This window comes from Vicia villosa, unplaced genomic scaffold, assembly GCF_029867415.1.
Source record: "Vicia villosa cultivar HV-30 ecotype Madison, WI unplaced genomic scaffold, Vvil1.0 ctg.000098F_1_1, whole genome shotgun sequence".
NCBI lineage: Eukaryota > Viridiplantae > Streptophyta > Magnoliopsida > Fabales > Fabaceae > Vicia > Vicia villosa.
Window position 1 is genome coordinate 552,058 of NW_026705010.1, and position 16,850 is coordinate 568,907.

A 16,850-nucleotide genomic window follows, 5' to 3' on the forward strand; every position below is an offset into this window, starting at 1 on the left:
AAACAAATGTTATTTAAAATATTAAAATTAATCCTGTAATATTTTTTTGGTTAAATTACTCCCAAGGTCCTTTAAGTTATTTAATTGTAACAGTTTGATCCTTCAATTTTTTTTTACAACTTGATCCTTTTGGGTGATATTTGTCTCCATTTTCTCTCATTTTAATTATTTAGAAATGTTGATTATAGTGTTTTTGGAAGCACTTCATCATTTTTAGATCCCTCAAAATAATTGCATCCACAGTTAGCACATTTTCTCAGTTAAAAAAAGATAATGGTGCACACATTTGATAACATAAAGGAACTAGTTATAACGAAAATAACATGAACAAACTGTTACAATTAAATAAGTTAAAGGATGTTAAGAGTAATTTAAATTTATTTTTTTTTACAAGGGAGTAATGCCTTAAATTTAAATCCAAAGTGTAGCCGAGTTTGGACTTTGGGTTTGGAGGGTTTTACGATAAGTGTAGATTGACGCATTTGTTTGCTAGAGTCTTCAACAATATGGCAATTACTCTCTCCTTCTAAACCGAAGACGAAGCTCTAGTCATAGCCATGTCCACCACACACCCATCCCTCATATCTCCCAACTTTTCCTTCAAATTCAAACCCTCCTCCTTCCCACGCCAACAATTCCCAACCACCACTAAATTCCAACCTTCTAACCGTCAATTCACGCGCAACCTCATTGGGTTTTCCCCTAAACTCCTCAGATTCACCCCGCTAAAGCGTTTTGCCGTAAATGAAGATGCGAGTGCTGTCCCTGGGTTGGATGAAGCGGAGAAGAAACTTCGAGAGTCCAGCACTATGCCGGCACGGTTTAGGGATCATCTTAAAGAAGCTCCGGATCCTCCCCTCAGATGGCCGTGGTTTGTGGGTTAGTTCCTTATCCTTTCACTGATAGAATATGCACGTTTTTTAATAGAATATGCACGTTTTTTTAATTTTCGATGCTTTTAGGCTATGTTTGGGAGTTTGGAGGGGAGGGGAGGGGAGGGCTTTGGAAAATAGGAAGAATTAGGTGAAAAGTATAAAAAGATTTTGGGTAGGAGGGTTTTGGAGGGTTTGAGTTTATTCATAACACCAAAAACTCAAACCCTCCAAAACCCTCCTACCCAAATTTTTTTTATCCTTTTCACCTAATTCTTCCTATTTTCCAAAGCCCTCCCCTCCCTTTCCCTCCAAACTCCCAAACATAGCCTTAGGGAACAAAGTGACTATTTAATTAGGAAATTAACATTTTCTTTATGTCATTCAGTTCATTAAAGTGTTTACTTTAGCATTAGTTACAAATTAGTTGCAAGTTAGTTACAAATTGGTTACACCAGATGAGAGTTAGTTATTAGTTGCAATTTAGTTACAAATTGGTTGACTAGATGAGAGTTAGTTATTAGTTGCAATTTAGTTCCATAGATGAGAGTTATTTTTACTCTTGGTCTATATAAGTATCATTGTATCACTTTAATGAATCGAATCGAGCTCTCATTTTGATCAATATGAAGTTTTTTATATTTTTTATGTTTTCTCTCTTTCTGCAGTTTCCTTAGATTTTATCACGAATCTTAACAATTTTCATAATGTAATAAACATCATATAAGCATTTGGTGTTGAAAATTTTGACATGATACAATTTAGCTACATGAAATTGTTCATTATTCAGTACCACCTTTGTAGCATTTTGTTAGAATGTTTAGGGATGGTCAATGAAGATGCCGATTATTTGGTGAAAATATTTTCTACTTAAGGTGATATTTTCACTTGTTAAAAAAGAGAAAATAGATTCTTCTTGAAGTGAACATATGTCTTGCATCATCCTTTGCTAGCATTTTATCTTTTCTCTATTACAATGACTCACTTTAAAACTTGTTAACAGTAAAGCTAACACAAATTTTACGAAATGAAAATTGAAAATATTTTCACGCCAAAGTTGTTCTACTAGAAAAGAAACCACAGTAATTTTTGTAGTCTAGATTAATTGGTGTTGTTTACAAAGATGAACTTAATCTTGCGTGTCTCTTTTGTTTGGCCTAACTCTGTTTCCTTAATGACATGGTTCTTGTAACAATTTCATTCTATGTCGATGTGCAGCAATGGCTTTTCTTGTTTATGCATGGAGAGCTGTTCTTTTTGAATTGTCAAACTGGAAGAACGCTGCATTTGGAATACTACGATTCATAGGATATGTCTTCAAATATATTTTTGCATTAGTCTATCGATTCATAGGAAATCCAATCACTTTTACAATTAGATCCATTGAGGATTTGATTTACGGCATACAGGCTTTTTACTCTTGGATAATTACTAGTGCCCCTGTACCAGACCTGACCGTTGTCATCTTCTTGGCATCCGTTGTTTTAGCTATTGCTGAAACCACTGTTCCTAATTGTATCAGCGACCAACCTTATGTTCTGACAGTAACTGGCCTTATTGGCTATGCTGCTGTTAAAGGAATTATTTCTGAACCACTGTTCTGGACCCTTTTAGTTGGAGTCTATGGTTTTTCAAAATTTATCAAAAGGAGAGATGATGTTTCTTCTGCAATGCCTGTTGCAGCTGTACTTGCTGCTGTTGGAGAGCCTTGGGTTAGATTTGTGGTGATAGTTTCATATACGGCCTTGGCTATTTATCAGTATTCAAAAATGCGTTTAGAAGGGAAAGAAGTTGAAGAGATTGAACGACATGGGAGCAAGCTTCCAATTCCACTTTTTCTTGCAGCTTTAGCAATTGGCTTACGCGTTGCAGCTAAGTGGGCTGGGTATCGGCACTTGACATGGATGATAGTATGACCGATGATAGGTAATTAATCAGTGAATGAAGTTTGGTGATCTGTAAAGTTGAGGTAAGATATGATTAGATAGCTTTTATTGTGATTTCCCTGTTGCAATTGTTGTAATTTTTTTAATCATAAAGCTGTACCTGTCCATCCAACATTGTCACTTGACTGTTTCAGTAGTTGCATTTGCAATTTTGATCACATACTATTTGGCCTTCCAATGTTGAATTTTATGCTTACAACGTTTAAAGAACTAATGGAATGAAATAAATGAGGGTGGGATGGAATTAAAAATCACATGACTACTATAACTTAACAGTTACCCAAACTTCCATTCAAGGCAAGATATAGACAGACAAACTGAAAATTAGCATGGCACAAGTGAATTATGATTGTGACTGAGTGTAGTTTTTATTATTTGATTATAACAAGATTGTAAAATTTTAATTGTTATGCTGTCACTCTCATGTTTGGATTATTAACAAGGAAAAGACATTCATAGGTAAACAAATAGTATATATGTTTGGATTGGCTTATTTAGGACTTGCTCAAGCTTATCTACTGACATAAGTGCTTTGTGGAACTGTTTGGGAGAGAATATCATAAGAGCTTATAGCTTTCATAGGATGTTATTCACGAGCCCCCTAACAAACTTATGAATTTGGACTTATCTACCCTCTCTAGTGAAAAATAACCCTTGCGTCGTAATCTTCTTCGAACTCTTTGCTTCACAACCAGGGATGACCCTATGTTATTGGGTGTGTGGGCAAGGGCCCTCACTTTGCTATGATTTTTTTTAATATTCCTATACTCAAAATTACAACACAATGAGAGATAATAAAATTTGACTGTTGCCAACACTATAAAACAAATGTAATACTTAGTACACTAAAAATCTATCTCTTTCCCTTTGTCTAGTTCATACTTAAATTGTTTCGTTGAGAACTGTTATGATATTTTTATATATATATATATATATATATATATATATATATATATATATATATATATATATATATATATATATAGGGGTGTAAGCGGGTCAAAAAAATCCAATTAAACCGACAATCCAAACCAAACCAACCCGAAATTAAACCGATTATTATTGGTTTGGTTTAAAAACCGAACCAAACCAATAAAAACCGATGTGGTTTGGTTCGGTTCTCGGATTTAGTTTTTAGGAACCGCCAATCCGATGAACCGAACCAATGGAAATAATGACGCTTTAAATATTTTATTCTACCCATCATTAAACTCAATTTTTTTATCGGTCCAACTATTATCCATCTTTGTTTACACTTCCTTCCTTTAAGCAAAACACGCATCTAGAATCAAACTCTAAAGCATAGACAATAGAAACCATAAGTCACAAAAGTTATGCTGTCACAGAACTGCTGCTCTTATTGCCCACAACTATTGTTCCTTTCACTACTGTCATTATGATATGTTATGGTCGTCTTCTTCGTATTCAAGTTCTCTTTGTTAATTTTCATATATTTTTGTACCTTTTTTTTCTTCTTTTTCTTCATCAAAACTCATTTAGATCTTGTTACAAAATAGTTTTGATGTGTGTTTGAGGTGTGAAACATGTTAATGAATGTGTGTTTTGTTATATTCTATATGTTAAGCTTTGAAATCCCTTTCCAACTTTCTGATACTAAGTGTTAACTTTTATATTTGATAGGAAACTTGCAAAGGAAATGATGTCACTATTTCGTATGGAATAAGAGCAACTTGTAATTTGTTTGAACAAATATAGCATGAAACATATTATTTTAAAAAATAATAGTATAAAATACACCAAAAATACGATAATGGAGAATATACAGATGAATATAATGTTTAAAAAAATAATAGTATAAAATACACCAAAAAACAGGATAATGGAGAATATACGGATGAATATAATATTTTAAAAAATAAATATTGTAAACCGATCAACCAAACCAAACCAAACCGAACCAAACCGGTTAGTTTGGTTCGGTTCCATTTTTGAAAAATGTTGAAAACCGAACCAAACCAAACCGATGGAAATATCATTGGTTCGGACCTTTTTTCAACCAAAAACCGGTCCAAACCGATCCGATTACAACCCTATATATATATATATATATATATATATATATATATATATATATATATATATATATATATATATATATATATATATATATATATATATATATATATATGTTGTTTCCACTATTAAAAAATTTTGGGCCTGTTTCTGTCTACAACATAGTTACATAATTCGCTGGTCACCCTAGCGAACCGCGAATTGGTTCGTGAGTACCGGTTCACGTCAATTCACCTAGAATTCAGGAAAACTGACGTACCATTGAACCACTTAAGAAAAGCCAAAGTTGCCAAAACTTTATACTTATTTGCCTGAAATGCCATTAATATTATTTATGACTATTTATGCTTGGCCCCACATTTTCCAATGGCCCATTACAACAAAGTGTTGTTCTTTGCTTTGCTTCACCTCAAGTTTGCAGTCCTTTATTTATAAGCTACTATTACTCTCCATGCTATCAATATATCCGATGTGGGACTTCTATAAACTACTTTTACTCTGCATGCTTTCAATATTTATAAGCTTACATTTAGTTTTTTCTTCATTTAGTTTTTTATACTAATAATTTTTTAATTATACTATATGAATAGTATCACGAATTCAAACGTACCACGAACTCAAATAACGTAACAACTATGCATACCCCCCACGTACCGAATTCTTTTAGGGTGGCGAACCGCGTACACGAATTCGTACCACGAACCGAAGCGAATTGCGAATCGTGTGACTATGGTCTACAACAATAGTTTTCCAAAATCTCATGGACCCTCTTCGAACCGTAGTGCTCTTTGATCTTCGCTCTTCAATTCAAAGGATGAAGTATTCATCCTTTTCATTGTATTTTCGGTGCATTTGCTTGCTTCTTTTTATTGTGATTTTTGCTTGCTCCTTGTATTTCAGGCCAACTTGCTTGCTCTTTTCAATTCTGTACATGCGATTTTTGCTTGTTCCTGTATTCAATTTGCTTGTTCCAGTTGTGGTCTTTGTTTCATCCTTGTTCCTTGTGAGATTTGCTCGTCTTTACATATGAATCCATATTCTTGAAATTAGTAGCACCATTTTCATTACTCATGCGGCCATGTTTTTTAGACGCACTTCTATGACAGATTTCATAGAAGAACTGTACTGCTGTTGGTCTCTTATGGAAACACAGTTTGTGAGAGAAAAATGCCAAAGTAATCTTGTTTGAACTTTAAACCAAACCTCGTATAATATCTCTTTCTAGTGAGTACAATATCTTCATGTTGTGGTCCAATCCAAACCAAGGCCACGGAAGCTTGCATAACAATCGATCAAAAAGATGTCAAACTCTAACGTTTGAGGAAGAGCACGGTTTTTTCTTGGTTTGCCTTTTGTTTTTCTGTGCTTCTGCTTTTCAAGCAGATGTGGCTTTAACAGATGTTATGTTACCCGATTTGCTGAGTCATTTTCATGCATCACAGCCAAATTGTTGTGATTCTATAAATTGCAGCTTTTGTAGGTAGGCATGCATATGGGTAATATATACTGAGTCATTATAGTGAAAGTACTTGTTAATGATGCTACAAGTCTGAGACTACATAAATGATGCACATCAATGTTTTTTTTTCCTACGAGCATTTTGCCTATGGACGTTCCGTGTGTGTAGCCTAGATGGATAGCATAGAGAGCCACTTAGTCAACTGTGTAATATTTCTCTCTGGTTTCCCATGAATATGTTATTGTCTTTGCCTAAAATATCTCTCTGGGTTGGAAATATTGTTTAACTGCAAACCGGAACTACTTTTCTGGAATAATGATTTGATTGTCTTACCATGTTGAATTGTTATATCTTTCCAGCATTTGAAATTATTAATGACACGGGATATTGTGACTTTGATACTAGTTAGTAAACATAATTTGCTTTAAACAGGATCATAGCCTGAATTGATCTTCCATAGTTTAACACTGCATAACTTTTAATCATTGTTTTATGTAACTGTTTTGATACAAAGCCCCGTTATCTGAATTTCGGTTATGACTAATTTGAGTCATGCATTGTGACAAAGTTCTCCCCTTTTTAAAAACATTCAGAAGGTTCACATTTGAGACTTTGTGTAAGAGATATCAATTTACTTGCTACTCAAACCAATATGCATTGGTATTATTGTTGTAAGAATCCATTAAAGCGTATGATCTCCATTTTCGACCTTTTTTTTGCTTAATATTTGTTCCTGATTTGCTGGAGACATTACACATAGATTTTCTGGAAATTAAGTTTCATGAAAGCCAATGGTTGCATTGCATGGTATTATTTTCACATTATCGAACATCCACCCAAAGATAGGTATGTGCGTTTCAAAATTTAAAGAAATATTTCTTTGGAAGATGGCGATATGAGAATGCAATATTTTTTTGTTTTATTCAAGTTTTAAAAAATAATTCTAAGGTATTTTTTATTTCGAAGAATTTTATTACATATAACTTTTTTAGTTTTATTCTAAAATTTAAAGAGTGAGAAATAATATTTGGTAAAATCTTTGGTACCCATGAGTTTAAGTTGGGTATCAGTATCTTTAGTACAAATTGAATTTTAATTTTAATTTATTTTAAAATAAAATAAAATACAAAAGTGACGTGGTATTAAATTCTACTATTTGATTGGTTGAGGGTATCGGTACCTAGCTAAACTAAAGGGTACCGGAATGTTCACCATAATATTTTCATAAGAATAAATTTAACCAACTTTTAGCTTCTCTCTCTATCAATCACATTTACTATGATTTTTAATTATTTTAATTAGGACAAAACTTAGGTACAATTCTTTAGGTGTGGTTCCTACTATTTTCTAATGAAAATATGACAAGTGTATAATTTTCTATTACACGTATGCAAATTTCTCCTATTTTCACTCACTAAATAATATTTAAGTATATTTGTCATATTTTCATTGAAAAATAGTAAGAACCACACCTAAAGAATTGTACCTAAGTGTCCTTTTAATTATTTTTATAATTTTAAATTAAAAAAAATTATAACTATTTATGAGAATCTAAATTTTTATTAAATTCATAAGAATAATCTACCATATAAGAAAACGAGATGCTCTGGAAATCTCTACAATACCTTTTTTGATTTACACGGAAAATTTGAATTTATAAGGGTAATTGTTGTCTTAGAAATGTTGTCCCATTTTATTTAATGCTATTCACTCCTACATTTTCTTATTGGACTAAATATGTACAGCCTTTCATATTTTGTCATATAAGTTACAATAATTTTATTACATTTTTTGTATTTTGATCCAATTAAATCTTTTTGTCTTATTCAAATATCTGAATTACCTTTTTGTATTTTGGTACAATAATTTTATTACCCTTTTTGTATTTTGGTTATACAAATATCTGGATTTAGTCCATTCAAATCTTTTTGTCTTACCCGGTTATTAATATTTGACCAACAAAATCAAATCTTCTCTGTTGCATATAAAAAGACAAGATATTATGAATAAATCAAAATTAACCTTTTTGGATTTAGTCCAATCAAATCTTCTTGTCTGCTTCACGTTAATTTATTTTTCTTCAACCTAAATGTCATAAATGGTACTCTTTTATATTCGGTGGGTTGTATCTTTTCGATGCATTCTTTCTTCTTCTTCTTCTTCTGTCCAGATGAATCTCCTCTTTCCTTTCTTATTGTGCTCTATAAATATCGTGAACATGGAAACAAATCCCCCAATTTCAAACGCCCAACGTTTTATTATTCTGGAAGTCGATTTCCTTTGTTCCTTAATTTCTGTATACTATTGCATTGTAAAAATTTGATTTCTTTATACTCTTCCAAAATTCCTATATCAAATGATATTATTTGTTTCATATATAACATAGATTAATTTGGGTTTTTCTGATTTGATTTCAATTTTCTTAGGTTAATTCCTTATTCCATTGGCCAGACCTTTTGAGTGTGTCAAAGACATCTGTAATGACAAAGAACTTTGGAAGATTGCTGTTAAAGTTCATCATAAGTGGGATGTGATCTAAAACACCAAACAACATTTTGAGATGATTGTGTTTGATAAATATGTGAGTTAGTGATACATGTGTTTCATTCTTCGTATGATTATTTATTGTTACAGGGACTGATATTCGTGTATTCGTATGTTACAGGGGAATCATATCCATGTGGTTGTTCCTTCATTGTATAGCAAGACTTTTGACTCTCAGTTGGCTCTAAACGACACTGTTACTATATCAAACTTCCAAGTGCTACCCAACGATGTTGTCTTTAAGCCTACTCAACACAAGTATTTGTTGAAATTTTCTGGAGGAACTACGGTTGGCGATAGAAACAAACATTCAATCCCTGACAAAGTTGTTCAAGTGACTTTGTTCTGTGATATAATTTCAGGAAAATGGAAGAAGGATGTATTGATAGGTAACTATTACGGTATGTTTCTTGCATAATTTTTATTTTGTTTGTTGAGTAAATCTAATTTCATAGAACATATTATGCAGACATAATTAGACTTGTGGACGAAGTTGGCTACACACAAATGCAATCTGGAGGGAAAAAATCTCAAGTCAACATTGTCTTGAAAGATTTTTGGTATGTTTGCTATGTAGTTACATATTTCCACTCCATCCACACCTTTATATTTACTGACATCTGTTTATAATTTTGCAGTAACAATTTAATCAATTGTACTCTATGGGAATCTTATCTTGCACAGTTTATAAAATACAATCAAAACAAAAGTGATGTATCCTCTCCAACCGTGTTGTTTATGCAGTATGCAAAATTTAAAGAAGAAAGTTTCATATACTTTCCTATTAATTTAAAACAAACTTTCATTTGGCAATGATATATTGTTTCTATGTTCTTGCTGATTGCATTTGATTATATAAAGGTTAAAAGGAAAATATAAAATTGTGTAACTGAATTTCGTCTTAAATTGTTGGCCCCGTATTACATATAATTCATTCGTTTTATGTAGGACAAAAATATCCATTGTCTGTTTCAAACACATACAATGTTACTAAATTGTATATCAATGATGATTTGAAAACAATCAAAGACTTCATGAATAGGTGATATTTTAATCCATTCTTACCTGTAAGAGCTTTCTTTGTGGTATTTGTAACTATTTTTTTCATCTAATAAATTGGTCTTCGTTCTAACAGCATCCCAAAGGACTATTTGGCTATTAGGACCACACAACTTGGTTCCCAATCTCAAGTGTGGTCACAAAACTCTGGAAGCTCCTACCTAACCCCTTACCAAAAATTCATGGCTAAAACTTTTGTCCTTCCTTTGAAGGGAATTAAGGAACTAAATATTGTAAGGACAATTGTCTGGTCTGTTTTTACGTTATTTTTGGGCAATTATTTGTTAATATCGATAAATCATATTATTTTGTTTAGGATACTTTTTGTATTACTATTGCCAAAATTAACAAGCTGATAGCATCCAAGTACGGATGGTACTATCAAGCATGCCATCAGTGTCCTAAAGTTTCCCGGGGAGACAAACCTCCTTTCAAATGTGATGCTGAACATTTAAGTGAGGCAGAAATTTTTAGGTTATCCTTTATACCGTCTCTTTCAAAACAAAGGTTAATCTTTTAAGTTATACTTGTATGGTGGATTATTTACATACTAATGTTTTATCAAGTATAAAACCTATGTTGAAGTTGTTCATGGTGGGGCTAAGTGTAAATTTGTCTTGTGGGATCGAGAGAGCGAACAATCGTTAGAAGTTTCTGCTGCTCAGATGCGCGACTCAATGATTGAGGTTTAATTCGCCACCTACAATGCTTTTTAAAATACATTTATTATGAAATCCGTTTATGTTATATAATTTTACTTATTTTTGTTATAAGTTTAGGGAGACATAACTGATCCTCTTGAATATCCATTGGCAGTGGACAAATTGCTGGGAAAAGAAGTAGCTTATAAACTAAAATGGCAGCCTATGTGGTATAGTTGTTTAGTCATTTCCATTTTTGAGGACATAGATGTCATCAAACAACTTAAGGAAACATGTGGAGAGGATGGCATACAAGTTTGTAACCCCCCGCCCACGCCAATACTTCAGGTGAATATTTGTATATAGTTCTCAATCTGAATTGAAGTTTACTCCGTTGTTATCTTTTGGATACATGTTAACCTGTAATGCTTTATTGAATTTATAATAGATAAAAGAAAGTGTTGACAAGGCTCATGTCACTGATGATTCCGAAGTTATAACTGTATGTTGTTAACCTTACTTGATAATCTATTGTTTGCCGACCTTTTGTTCCATTTATCTAATTTGAACATGTATTATGTAACAGGAAACTGAAATTACTTCGAAACTCAACTCAGATCCAATTACGCCAACAACAAAGAGATCGAATCCTGATTGGTCAAGTGAATCAACCACCACTTTCAACTTGGCTGATGGAGAACTGCCCTCTAACAAGCTTAACAAGTTGATCAAGATTGAGAAATAAGTTTTAATAAAATCAAAGTGTTGTTAAGTTTATTGTTTTTTCGTTTTTATATTCAAGTAATAGATACATCAGTTTGGATCCATGGTTGTTAAGATGTGTTATTTTCTTTAATCTTCTTAGTCCTTTGTTTTCAAATAGTGCCTCTAAAACTTGGCTTTCGTTTAATATTTGTGGCCCCATAGTTATATGTTAAATGCAGTATTTTGGCCAGTTATAATTTCTCTCATCCTATCATTGATTTCACGTGTTCTCCATTTGTTGTTTATATATAATATAAGAGTAATGCTATTCATACACCCAATTGTTACACCAATACTTACACCCAACAGTATTTTACAGTAGTCACTAAATTTGGTTAATGCAGTGTAAAAACTTGGTTAATGCAGTAATGAAGTTGGTTAATGCAACATCCAGGTATTAAAAATATTTTTTAGCAGTCACCAAATTTGGTTAATGCATTGTAAAAACTTGGTTAATTCAGTAATAAAGTTGGTTAATGCAACATCCATGTATTAAAAATATTTTTTAGCAGTCATCAAACTTGGTTAATGTTGTGTAAAAACTTGGTTAATACAGTAATGAAGTTGGTTAATGCACGTCCAGGTATTAAAAATAAACGTTCGTACATGAATAGTATCTGCCCGTACATGAATAGTATTTCGTCCGTACGTGAACAATGTCGTCCGTACATGAACAGTGTCGTCCGTACATACGGTGTAGGTGTAAGATTTGGTGTAAGAATAGCATTTCTGATAATATAAATAATGTGTTGGTGTGTTACCATTCTTTGCAAAATTTCATTATGTAGAAACACTCAATCATACACATGTTAAAGGATGTCAATAAAAACCAATGCATCTTCTAGCACAAAGCATCACCAGATTCAACCAAACTCTACGGGTAGCTGAAAAAATTTCCAACATGTAAGCAGTTTGAAGAATGTTTGATCACAGATTACGTGACAAAGCTCAATAGTCTGTACATAACCGAGAGATATATTTTCTCATTGCTAAAGGGTTTATTGCTTTGGGACTTGACATTTTTTTAAGCTTATGGTTTATTATGTATATTTGAGTATATTGATTTTTTTAAAATCCGGTTCTTTTTTTTCATAAAGTTGATAGATGAATAAATACACTTAAAAATAAATAATTTTGTTATTTATTGCAATTTTATTAAAAATAAATACGATAATAATGGTAATAATAATAATAATAATAATAATAATAATAATAATAATAATAATAATAATAATAATAATAATAATAATAACAACAACAATAATAATTTAAAAGTATTGAATATTTTTTTATGTTGTGACCTCTAATTTTTTTTCTATACATAAATATTTTAATACACATCATATCACCAGAAGAAATATATTACTAACAAAATATATAATAAATAATTACTATTGACTAATATAATTTCAAAATATTTGATTGAATATTAATAATGTGTCAAACCACAATAATATTTTCTCCTTAAATACATATTTGAAAATCAATTTCCGCTTCCAAATATTTGTTCCCAACAAAATCTTCTTTTTCTTCCTTCCAACAAAAACACAAAAACTAAATAAGTATTTTCCATAAGAAATAATGTAATAAAAACCAATGAAAAAAAGTAAATAATAAAATAATTTTAAAATTTTACCGATTAATTCTCCTTTTTGATAAAAAAACTATAGCCATAAACAAAACTAAATCAAACATAAAAAAAAATTAAAAATTGATTTTGCCAGCTTTCGAATTTGATTTCTTTTTTCAAATCCTTGATAAAATAACAGTCATGGATATCTACAGAATGTTTCAATATTTTTAGTTGTAAGGCTCAGAAATAAAACAACAATAATTTTAATTTGTTATTAATTTTCAGTTTTAATTGTTTTAGTATTAATAACTATTAAAATTATTTTAATTAATTTTCTGTTTTAATTAATTTTCTATTTTAATATTTACTATTAAAATGTATTTTGATGCACAGTTTTTAAAAAATAGAAATAAATTGAAATTAATTTAGAAATAACCTATAGTATATATTTGGATTAATAACTATATTTTAGCAAACTACTATAATATATATTTGTTTAGAAATTTATATATTTTACCATAGTTATTATTACAAAGTAAATATTATATAAGTGAACTAGTGTGATACCCGTGTGTTCGCACGGGTACCCGCCGTTTTCGCGCATTTTGATTGAGGAAAATAAAAGTTATTAGTAAAAGATTTAATTTCGATTAAAATGGGCAAAGTAATAAAAATACTAATATTAAAAAAATTGAATATTGAAAATAAAAAGTAATTGAGAAAATTAAGTTTATGTTGTTTTAGATTGAATAATACACTACATATAAGGATGTATTTAAGGAATGTAGAGGATCTATTGAGAAATAATATGTGTAAAGTGAATGTATAGATTATAACCCATAAAATGAATGAGCTATTTATTGAAAGACCCATATAACCGAAGTCCCAATTTGTTCAATATTGTATATATTTATAGAAGAAAAAAAGATATTATGATCAATTGATCAATAACTTCATGTTCCTGTTAATATTTCATATTTTGATCAATAATTTTACGTTACCGATAATATTCAATATTTTGATCAGTAATTCATGTTTTCGTTAATATTCAATATTTTATTCAGTAACTTCACGTTCCCGTTAATATTCAATATTTTGATCAGCAAGTTTATGTTCCCGCTAATATTCATTATTTTGATCATTGACTTCGTATCCTCCTTAATATTCTAAATTTGTTCCCGTTAATATTCAATATTTTGATCAGTAACTTCATGTTCCTGTTTATATTCATTATTATAATCAGTAACTCCGTGTTCCCGTTAATATTCATTATTTCAATCAATAACTTTGTGTTCCCGTTAATATTTCAAATTTGTTCCCGTTAATATTCAAAAAAATTATCAATAACTTAATGTTTCTGTTAATATTAAAAAAAATATCAGTAACTTCGTGTTCTCGTTAATATTCTATATTTTTGTCAATAACTCCGTGTTCATGTTAATATTTATTATTTTGATCAATAACTTCGTGTTCCCGTTAATATTCAAAATTTGTTATGTTAATATTGTGAATTTGGACCAGTAAATTAATGTTTTCAATAATATTCAAAATTTTGATCAATAACTTCATGCTCTCGTTAATATTTAATATTTTAATCAAGCCCATATTCGCATGGACACCAACGTTTGAGCCTAATCTTGTGTCTTATGGATTAAAAAATATAGCTACTATAACAGCCAAGTCAAATTAATTAATGTAACTATATTCATTTTCCCCAACAATTATCAACTCAACAGTCTTTAAGTGAAGTAGTTTATGTCCCTGAATAAGCTATAGTTTTCCAAAATATATATGAGGACTGATGTTCATCAAAAACATACTTAATGTTATGTTCCTCACCTACCACCTTGAAAAAATCATCAGTCAACATACACATTTACAACCAAAAAATAACAAATCTAAACATGATATCATTCTTAACTTCCATGAAATGTTTAAGATAAGAACATAAGGTTGTTATTTGTTATGACAATAGGTAGATAGATAAACTAATCTGATATAAAATATAGGCACAACAGACGGGAAATCAGTTAGTAAGGTATTAATATATTAAAAAAAAGTATGTGTCACTTGGAGACTACATTTTTCTCAAATTAAAATGTAACACCTTATAATGTTGAAAAATACTTAATAAGTGAGTTGATATTTGAAAAACCTTTTAAGCTTTTCAATATTAACATGTCGCCCTTTATAGATGAAAACATGTCCCATGTCAACCATAAATTTATAAAAATACCTAAATAAAATTATCACTAAAAGTGAAAACTATAATAAATAACAGTCACTTATAATTTTACATCATCACATTCGTCCAACACATGGTTTCAACCTTAAGATTATAATCATTCATACAATGCAAATGCAAGAGAAAGAAATGAATATTTAAAAATTCTTTTGACAGAAACAAACTTATCTTGATAGAAAGAAACAATTGCTGATATTCTAAAAACAATATATCTTGATAGATAACAACAATTGATGATATTCTAAAAACATTGTCCTAATATCTTAATCCCCTATGTGTTTTCATGTAGCCACAGTGTTTGAAATCCAATATGTTTAATAATATAGTGATGCATCCTAATATTAGGAAGAAACCTACAAAACTTCATAAAAGAATCCTTGAGTTGTCCATTGTAGCAACTTTCTTCGCTGGCTGATAAATTGATTTGTGATAGTGGCACATATTGATTTGTATTAAGTTTGGTAACCTGCTGGTTGTACATCAGTGTGGTTTGCCTTGGTATCCAACTCACATTCCTTCACAATAAGTCGAAATCGTCGTCACCAAGAAAGCTGCAGCCTCATACGTACATTGACATATCAGATTCAACTCACCAAATAATCACACAACAAAAGAAGAGAACCAATTCTGCAACTTACATCACACAATTCGTCCAAGAGCCGGCAGCAGACAAGCCACATAAACCTCTCGCAAATTTCCAATCCGCGCCAAGCTTGAAGTTCTATTCCAATCATTATAGTTTCAGAAGTAATGTCCCCCCTGCACCCGCATTGACAGAAAAAAGCCATTACAATCAGCCCTGCATCCAAAACATATCATATAAAATCCACAACCATCGGTACCAGGGTCGGCCCAATTAATCTGGAGGCCCTGTTTTAATTTTAATAAAAAGGTCTAAATTAGAAAAAAATACAATTTTAATTATTAAAATGTCTATCAAAAATAAAATTATATATTAATTATTACATTTATTGTATTTTCTGTTCAAAATTCTGCAGTATTTACCAGCCAGCGATCTATTAGTAATTCTGTTGTAAAATTGTATTCCTACACTAAATTATTAAATTAGTACTTAAAAAATTAATTAATTAAAATAAATAAAATTAATAATTAATTTAGATATCTAGTTAAATAATATTAAACAAAAGAACAACGAAAATTTATTTTAAAAAGATAATAATTTTAATAAAAGAAACTAGCTCTTTGTTTTTTATTTACAAATATATTTAAAATTAGAAACTATGTATTTAATGTGATAATATTATTATGTTTGGTAAAACAAACACACATCACACGTTATTATTAAGGTATAAAATAAATGAGAGAGCAAAATATAGCCATTCAAAAAGAAAATCATACGCTCACTCTCACTTTTATATTTGAATTAAAGTATTATTTTATTTTTTATGTTAGTAATTGAAAATATGGGCCCCTCATATTCTGAGGCCCAATGCTATATCACTTGTTGCACCGGTGAATAGCCGGCCCTGATCTGTACAAACCGTAACTTCAGCTCAGCGCATATTTGGATTAGCATGTTATATAAATAAATAAAATTACCAGTATAGCTTTTTCCTTATTTCACTGATTTGATAAGTGGATGCTTGAACAAAATATTGCAATGACTTAAAACACGTAACCAAACAAAATAGTTCACCGCGTACTTATGAGTTTTTCCTGCAACCTTTTATTTGTCCATTGCTCCCAAATGT

General features: G+C 30.6%; 2 protein-coding genes across 2 annotated transcripts; both read left to right on the forward strand.

Moving 5' to 3' along the window:
• The first annotated feature begins 433 nt into the window (after positions 1–433).
• On the forward strand, positions 434–2,996 carry LOC131624004 (uncharacterized). Its single transcript, XM_058895007.1, has 2 exons — positions 434–879; positions 2,091–2,996. The coding sequence occupies exons 1-2, from the start codon at positions 558–560 to the stop codon at positions 2,786–2,788; spliced, it is 1,020 nt and encodes a 339-aa protein (XP_058750990.1). The 5' UTR covers positions 434–557; the 3' UTR covers positions 2,789–2,996.
• Positions 2,997–8,871: 5,875 nt separating this feature from the next.
• Positions 8,872–11,300, forward strand: LOC131624017 (uncharacterized). Its single transcript, XM_058895015.1, has 9 exons — positions 8,872–8,892; positions 8,977–9,256; positions 9,804–9,897; positions 9,991–10,147; positions 10,231–10,374; positions 10,481–10,600; positions 10,694–10,870; positions 11,004–11,057; positions 11,142–11,300. Exons 1-9 carry the CDS (start codon positions 8,872–8,874, stop codon positions 11,298–11,300), a joined length of 1,206 nt encoding a protein of 401 aa, XP_058750998.1.
• Positions 11,301–16,850: the final 5,550 nt, after the last annotated feature.

Excerpts from the sequence above, each read along its gene's own strand:
- LOC131624004 (XM_058895007.1), top strand. The coding sequence starts at position 558 with ATGTCCACCACACACCCATCCCTCATATCTCCCAACTTTTCCTTCAAA. Across the intron at positions 880-2,090 it reads CAGATGGCCGTGGTTTGTGG|CAATGGCTTTTCTTGTTTAT; the intron begins GTTAGTTCCTTA and ends GTCGATGTGCAG.
- LOC131624017 (XM_058895015.1), top strand. The coding sequence starts at position 8,872 with ATGATTGTGTTTGATAAATAT. Across the intron at positions 10,148-10,230 it reads GAATTAAGGAACTAAATATT|GATACTTTTTGTATTACTAT; the intron begins GTAAGGACAATT and ends TATTTTGTTTAG. Across the intron at positions 10,601-10,693 it reads TGCGCGACTCAATGATTGAG|GGAGACATAACTGATCCTCT; the intron begins GTTTAATTCGCC and ends TTATAAGTTTAG.